Below are 8,560 nucleotides of genomic sequence, written 5' to 3' on the forward strand. Positions count from 1 at the left end.
ACTACCCAAATGCCCACAACAGCTAGAGTTAGGCCAGGCCAAAGCCAGGAGCCTGGAACTCAACCTTGGTCTCCCACATGGGTAGCAGGGACGCAAACCCAGCTATAACCTGCTACCTTCCAGGGTGTACAACAGCAGGAAACTAGAATCAGAAGTGGAGCCAGGACTTGTATCCAGGTACTCTGACATGGGATAAAGTGTCCCAAAGTCATATCTTAACCACTGTACCAAGTGACCACTCCTGAGTAAGTTTTTACATCATCTTGTGGGACTCCCTTGAGAGGTTTCTTTAATTATTTTTTAAAATTTTATTTTCTTAAAGATTTATTATTTGAAAGACTGACTGGGGCGGGGGCAGGGATCTTCCATCTGCTGGGTCACTTCCCAAACGGCTGCCAACAGCCAGGGATGGTCCAGTTCACAGGTGCCTGGAGCTCCATTCAGGTCTCCCATATGGGTGTTAGGGGCCAAGTACTTGGACCATCCTCTGCTGCCTTTCCAGGCGCGTTAGCAGGCAGCTGGATCAGAAGCAGAACAGTCAGCACCAGAAGCAGCAGCTTAGCTCACTGAGCCACAATGCTGGCCCGGAGTGAGTTTATTTATAAACTATAGTTTAAATTGTCTCCTTTAAACATCTGATAAAATCTGCACTAGAATGTAGAGGAAACAAAACCCTAAACAACTATGCTTACGTTTGTGTTCACATGGATATAGAGTACCATTCCGATAAACTGAGCTGCACACCGGTTTCTAAGCTTCCTCTCTGCCTACTTTTTTCCTTCCTAGAATAAAATATGGACTTTGAAAACCCTCTTGCCTTTGTTAATGATATTCTTTAAAACCTGGTGTCTTTTTTCTTTGGGGCAGGTTTTGAAGCTCTGCTTTACTGTCCCCTCCTTTGTGATACTATCCTTAATTCCTCCAGCTGGGAGAAGATATGAGGGTCATCAAAATGTTCATGGAAAATGTGTCTTATGAAAAAACTATCCATGGATTTCAAAATTTTTTGCACCAAAATAAGCTTTCAATTTCATTTTCCATGAATTCTTTGGAATACTCTCATAGAACTTTAAAGGCAAATCTGAAATACTATTTCTCTCTACAACCTTGTTATCTGGCATCTATTCTACATCTAATACTCAGATAAACCAAATAAACTGGCTCTGTCCCTGGATACTCTCAAATTGCTTCTTGCTATCACTCACCCGATACCTATGTTTGAAAATGGACTATGGTGTAGGCAAATTTTATGGGCAAAATTGAAAATCTCATAGAAAACAGGTTGGGTTGAAAGTACACATAATGGAAGCTGGCGCTGTAGTGCAGCAGGTAAAGTCACTGCCTGCAGTGCCGGCATCCCATGTGGGCGCCGATTTGAGTCCTGGCTGCTCCACTTCTGATCCAGCTCTCTGCTATGACCTGGGAAAGCAGTAGAAGATGGCCCAAGTCCTTGGGCCCCTGTACCTGTGGGAGACCTAGCTCCTGGCTTCAGTTTGGCACAGCTCTGGCTGTTGCAGCTAATTGGGGAGTGAACCAGCAGATGGAAGACCTCTCTCTCTCTCTGCCTCTCTTTCTCTCTGTGTAACTCTTTTGAATAAATAAATAAATCTTTAAAAAAATATGCAATATGATAAATTTACACATATGAATAAATAAAACTTCTGGGCAATGTCTTTTTCTTGCTTATATTGGTATCAAAGAACTTCTCCAGAATTAACTCTTCCCAAAGTCACATTCTTCTGAGTTGTTTGCAATTTGGCAAAATGCCAAGCATACTGTAATGGCTCAATACAACTACAGCTCACATCAACAGAAGTAGTATATAACCACGCTGTCCCCATAATTTGGAATTGATTGATTTACTTATTTGAAAGGCAGAGACAGAGATACAGAGACCACTCTTCCCTCCATGAGTTCACTTCCTAATCGGCTGCAACAGCTAAGTGTGGACCAGGCTACAGTCAGCAGCCAGGAACTCCATCTGGGTCTCCCAGGTAGCAGGCAGGGGCCCAGGGACTTGGCCATCATGCACTGCCTCCCCAGGTGCATTAGCAGGAAGATGGATGGGCAGTGACTCAGCTGAGACGTGAACTGGCACTGGTGTATGGGATGCCAGCGTCACAAGCAGCTTAATCTGCGGCACTGCAAGGCCAGGCCCCGTGCTTTAGCACTCTGACAGATCTCAGTCCAAGATCTGCCTTTGGGACTTACTAGCTGGAGACTCTTAGCAAGTCATGTGAGTTTCAGGTTCTGTATCTTTAAAAGGAGGGTTAAAATGTGCCTACTGTAGGATTTTTATTAGAATGATAAAGTGCCTGGCATATAGTAGAACAGTCCATAAATGTTAGCTATCATTATTCAACTTTTAGAAATAGGGTGGGCTGAAGCTGACACACCCCTGTATGGAGTGGGAATATAAATCTGGATTTCCAAATCAGATTTTATTCTAAGATTCAGTTCTCCACTTCCAAATAATTCTTTGATACTACTCCACTGCACTTCATCATTAAAAATATCCAAACTGAACTCATTAGTTTCTTTTTAAAACACACCCTCTCTTCTTCCTATATACCAAATCTCATCTAACAGTATCTTGTATGAAACACAGGATAAACCAGGGAGTTATCTTAAGAGTCTTTCCTTTTCTCATATTCTGCATTTTAGAGATTCCTGTTGATTCTATATCTATAAATATTTAAAATCTGTTTTCAATTCTACCTTCAAGCAACCATTTTCTCTTGCCTAGATCAGCCTGTTCAAAATCTCTTCCTCCTTTTATAACCCACTGTTATAAAAGGACTTCCATACACTGGTTCACTCTCCAAATGGCTCCGCCCATCTGAAGCACTGTTCACATCAATTCTGATCATGTTGTACCTACGATTAAAGCCCTGTTAAGTTAGGCCCTGGTTTCTCACAGCATATCCAAATCATGATGATATCACTTCCTGGGTTTTCATGTCTGCCTCTTCTACAAACATACAAATTCCTTAAGGTAAGAGATGTCATCATCAGCATATGTTCCAGCACATAACAAAAACAAAAGATATGAAATGAAGACCTCTATTGTACTTTAATAAAAACCATTTAATCAACATTACCCTGCTCCTGTCCACCACTCTATAGAGCTCTTGGCAGCAGAGTGAGACCTTTTGTGTAGTTAAATGATGCCTCCAGTGTTATGCTTTCTATCTCTGTGTGCCAAAGATACTGATATCTCTTCTGAATTTCCCACAAATCATCTGAAATGAACATGGAAACGAATTCATTTCCTTTGCTTACTTTAGGCATCAGTACCACAAAGCTTGCATGTGAAAGCCCTGAATTTGGAATGCAGTTTATTAATCAGAACATCACAGGTCAAGAAGTATATCCACGCAGGCCTGATACCCAGTAACTGTGATCCTAATGTCTGTCATATACCTTCCATCTCCAACACTAATCATATTCACTATCATGCTAAAAAAAAAAAAAAGGGATCAAAGTCCTAATTATGTTGCAACTGAAAAATAAATCAAGCAAGCATTCAAATTCGTTTTGAACTTAAATGACAGATATGTTTGTTTTAGAAGTTCACAAGCTTTGAAACTAAAGTAGGAAAGAAAATCACAGGCGTGAACCACTGCCTGAAGTCTCTTTCTAAACACAACACAGATATTTAGCTTCAGTTTCTTGAAGGTATAACTGCGAAAATGTAAATAAAAGGTAGCTTTTCCAGCACCTACTGAAAATTTAAAGAAAGATAAACAATTGGTGATAATGTTGACTTAAAATGATCTACTCAAGTGGAAATTATTTCCTACCTAGTCTTTATCAACCTGAAGGATACAGTCCCCCAAAGAAAGGTAGAATATGAAGAAAATATAGCTTGGGGCCAATGCTGTGGCTTACTAGGCTAAGCCTCTGCCTGTGGTGCCAGCTTCCCATATGGGCGCGGGTTCATGTCCTGGCTGCTCCTCTTCTGATCCAGCTCTCTGCTATGGCCTCGGAAAGCAGTGGAACATCATCAAAGTCCTTGGGCACCTGCATCCAGGTGGGAGACCTGGAAGAAGCTCCTGGCTTCAGATGGGCCGAGCCATTTGGAGAGTGAACCAGTGTATGGAAGTCCTTTCTTTCTGTCTCTCCCTCTCTCCCTGTAACTTTACCTCTCAAAAAAAGAAAACAGATCCTTATAGTTTGGTCACTTGAAAAAAATGTGACTCCATCCACATTTGCCACAGGCAATAATACAAATAAAAGAATCTTGCCATTGTGCCTCAATTAACTGCACTCTGGATACTAATCCTGCCTGTAGGGTAACATTATAAAACAGAAAAATAACATTATCTTGTTTATACAAACCTCTCCAGAGTCTGAGACACGGCTCATTGTTGAAGAATATTCCTTTGAAAGCCAAAATTATGATCTAATGTATACACTAAGTCTAAATAACGCTATATAAATTACTTGCAAATACTGGTTGTATCTCTCAAAGCAATCTAGACGTCTGATGTCCTACTGTGAAAGAAATGCAGATGCCCAACACTGAAGAAATAATGAAAAGAAAATTCTGTTGGCCTAACAAATCATTCCACTTTCTACTTCCAACGGAAAGAACCTGGGGGCCGCGAATCCCTCTGCAAAGAGGGGAAGAACACGCAGGACTGAGTCACAGCACCTCAGGAAGCCGGCGGGAACACGCACCTTGCACTCCACGCACAGCGCATCCGCGGAGCGCCCCCGGGGGACGCGGTACACTGCAAACGCTGGGACCGCCGGCCACCGGCAGCTCCCAGAGACCCCCGGACTGCCCCGGGAAGACCCCCGCAGGTGGCCTCGTCCCTCCGGGTCCACACACCGCGGCCTGGGGTCCGGGTCCGGAGCGGCAGCAGCTCCTCCCTGGAAACCGCGTCAGGTTTCCGCTTTTTAAAAACAACGCAGCCACTCTCGGCCTCCACCCCGGCCTGGACCGTTCCTCGAATGCCCCCAGTCTGGACCGGGCAGGTTCTGCAGGGAGAAGCGGTCCCGGCGCCGACCCAGGGAGAGGCCCCAGGGGCACGCCATCCCCGCGACCCCCGTCGGTAGTCACCTGGAAGGGTGACCCCCGCCCGGGCGGCGCCTCATCCAGAAGCAGCGTCTCCCCGCCCCAAGTCGATCGCCATCACCTCCTTCTTTCCCTCTCCTCCGCCGGCACTTCTCACCGCAGCCGCAGCCTCCCCGGAAACCGCTAGCATCCCCGACGCCCACGCGCCACTTCCGCCTATGTGTCCCGGCGCGCGTGCGCAAGTGCGCGGCCCCGCCCCCTCGCGCCTCGGGCGGACGTCGGCGCGCGCCGGTAACTCCCTCGCGCATGCTCCATCGGCTCTGGCGGCGGGGGGCGGGGCGGGACTGGGCATGGCCGCGGGCCGCGGCGGGGCGGTACCCTTGTGCCTCACCGCTGCCCTCGCAAAGCGGCGTCGGTCCTGTCAGAGTCTCTCCATCCTGTTCGCTCCGAAGCCTCTGCAGCTCGCGGGGGTGCAGTCGCCTCGTGTGCCCAGCCCTGAGGTGCCCACGAGGGAAGCGAGTGCCACGTCAGTGGCCCTGGGAGGAGGCGGCCGCGTGCAGAGGGCTCACCTGGACTTACACAGCCCGAGTCCTCCTCTTCCCCTCCCGTGTGCCTCAGTGAGACGTAACAAAGCCGCAGAACCCTTCTGCGCCTCCGTGTTCTCACCGGAAGGGTACCTGCGGTCCCGCCGAGGTGGGTGACGTCACACTCGGGTCCCTTCTGACGCTGGGGTGCTCCCGGCCTCGGACCGGAAACGTGGCCGGCCTGGAGTGGCGGTGCCACTGAGCCGCTTGGAAAACAAGCCCCAAAGGTTGAGGACTGGCTCCGACTGCAAACGTTTAACACACGTAGGAACACGTTTGCAGTCGCTTTATGGTGTAAAATGCGACATGAGGTCGCTGATGAGTTGTTTTTTAAGAAACAAGAATGGTGTGGAAGGAAGATGCTACTTTCATGAGGATGCTCGATATTTGAGAAGACGGACGATTTTTGAAACATGATTTGGGTCCCAGAAAGAGAGGATTTGATTAATGTTTATACCACCATGCACACCTTTTAAAATTGCACAGGTATGCGAGAAGGGCAGAACTTGCGTCTTGCATTGAGAGTGATGGTTTGTACTGAAGCAAGATGTATTTCCTAAGTGGCAGTGAGGAAAAAAAAGGGTCTGGTGAGGTATTTTCCTTTAATACTTACCCACGCTTTTAGACCAGTGTTACCATCATTTTACAAATGTTGTTTCTGAGGCTTAAAGAACTTAATTTCCTAAGGAGACTTAATGATAAGGCATTTCAGTGATGCCTTAATGTCCTTGAGTAACATGGATTTAATACCTATTTATAGCGTAGCTATACCATCGTTCTATAAAGTAGGCATACTATAGGTCACATACATAATTCATAAACACATGAGCTCCTTGCCCTCAAGGGGTCCTGGGATACACTTGAGAAGGTAAATGGTGGTATAAAAAACTTACAGTACAGGAGGTGTTACAAGGTGCCAGCTACTCATGCCTGCACAATAACCATAACTTTCAGACTCCAAACTTTAGTTCCATGTGGCAGCTGGAGTTATCCTTGCAGAAACTGTGACAGAATATGCCAGGCCTCATTTCAACCACGGAAGGCTCTACCCTTTTATTCAGATTAAAGTTCAGAACCCTTACCACAGCTATTCGGGCTGAACTTATTCTTGATGGTTCACATCCAGGCTACTCTTCAGAGCGCATCGAACCATCTCCAAGTACACCAAGCATCAGTGCTTTTCATCTTCTATTCCCGCCTGGAACATGGCCTTCTCTGATACCCACAGGGCTTGCTTCTTCACTTCTTTCCTGTCAGGTGCCCAAAGTTCAGCTGATTATAGCTCTTCTCTGACTACCCTATCTGCAAAATATTTGCGCATGTCAAATGTGGGATTATGGAAACAATCTGGGATATTTTGTTATACAGTAAGTATTTAAAAGATATTGAATCCCAGTTTCTGCCCACTTACTCCTATGTTAACCATAGGGTGAACCAAATTAAAGACTTGTAGCTATGAATTTGTTTTCAACTTCTAAGAAGTTGATGATCCCGTTGTGTCAGAAACATTTGTTGTCCTCACCCATTCTGCATATCATCTCTAATCCCCCTTCCTTCCTTTTTTTTTTTTTTTTTTATAAAAGATTTATTTGTTTGAAAATCAGAGTGACAGAGAGGGAGACACACAGAAAGAGATCTTCCATCTGCTGGTTCACTCCTCAATTGACTGCAAAAGCAGGCATTGGGCCAGGCTGAATCCAGGAGGCTGCAACTCCATCTAGATCTCCCTTATGGGTGGCAGGAGCATAATTACTTGGGCCATCTTCCACTGCTTTTTCCCAGTCATTACCAGGGATCTGTATCTGAAGTGGAGTGGCTGGGACTCCAACCTGCGTTCAGATACGGGATGCTGCTGCCACAGTAGCAGTTTAACCATGCGAATCCTATCATTTCTGATTTCTAACTTAGGAGGGCATTTCTCCCTGACAGTATCTGTTTTCTCAAATTTACCAGGACTTGTTGCTTTCTGCCTGAAGATTCTCTTGACTTTGCTGGTGCCAGCCGTAGCTCTTTCAGCTCATGTCATGCACAGTTTTGAAGTGTTGGTAAATTAACACATCTGGAACCCTTCAACTAGGGGGCAAGAGTAGGCAGTGGATAAACACTCCTGCTCCTTATCCTCTGAAAAAATAATTTTGTAGGCCATATTGTGTCTTCAAGAAGTCCCAAGGAAACAGAGTTCTGTTGCCCACAGCAGCAACATCAGTAGCACAATTAAGATCATCTTCCACATCCTTTTCCATCTTCCCTCACTACTTCTCCCTAGAATCCCCTCCCAAATAACCAGCCTTTATACAAGTGGATATCATAGGTTTTGGTTTTGGGGGCATTCAAGCTAAGAAGGTCGATGTGAGAAAAAAGACTAAAACATAGCCCCACAGAACGGGGTTACTGTCCATTGTGATAAGTAGGGTAGCCATACACCCTGGATTGCTTTGGCATCACAATTTTAGAGACATTGTCATGGAACTAGGATCCCTGATTTTAATAGGAATGACAATCGGAATTTTAATAGGATTCTAGAATAGCAGAAGACCTAGGGAAACATTTAGCTCACAAAACTGAAGCTTATGTAGTTTCCATAGCTAGCAGCAAAAAGAAATCAGAGTGTCAAGCAGATTACCTTGACCTTCAGGCTTGTATTCAAAGTGTCCCTAAGGGCAAGACAGAAGACAGCCTGAGCGTATTATTTGCCTTGAAACCAGAAAAACAGAGGAATTAGAAGGGAAAATGCTGACCTCAGCTCCTTCTCTAAAAGTAACCTCACTAGCAGAACTCAGTTGTGGGGGACTCAGATCCCTTAAGGAAGAACCCTGTAATGCTACTGCATGTCTCTTAAATAGGAGTTCCCCAGTTATATTTCCTATGGGTTCTAAGCCATCATCCCCAGGACTCACATACACAGTATGGAAAGTAAATTAATAGATCTTCAAGGGCTCTTTGGCACAGTAAC

General features: G+C 45.5%; 1 protein-coding gene across 5 annotated transcripts in view; it reads right to left on the reverse strand.

Annotated features, from left to right (window-relative positions):
• The window catches only part of SLC35B3 (solute carrier family 35 member B3), a 28,186-nt gene extending 22,504 nt beyond the window's left edge, over positions 1-5,682 (reverse strand). Inside the window, exon 1 of one of the 5 annotated variants that reach the window (XM_062184441.1) lies at positions 5,593-5,682. Coding sequence is in view for 1 of the 5 variants with exons in the window: in XM_062184428.1 (XP_062040412.1) it covers positions 5,145-5,213 (69 nt within the window). In the remaining 4 variants the exon portion in view is untranslated. Of the gene's footprint in view, positions 1-3,101; positions 3,226-4,683; positions 4,871-5,068; positions 5,229-5,592 lie in introns of those variants that run through there. The other 4 variants (XM_062184434.1, XM_062184428.1, XM_062184461.1 and 1 more) reach the window with 4 other exon arrangements.
• Between the last annotated feature and the right edge of the window lie 2,878 nt (positions 5,683-8,560).

This window comes from Lepus europaeus, chromosome 3 (assembly GCF_033115175.1).
Source record: "Lepus europaeus isolate LE1 chromosome 3, mLepTim1.pri, whole genome shotgun sequence".
Taxonomy (NCBI): domain Eukaryota; kingdom Metazoa; phylum Chordata; class Mammalia; order Lagomorpha; family Leporidae; genus Lepus; species Lepus europaeus.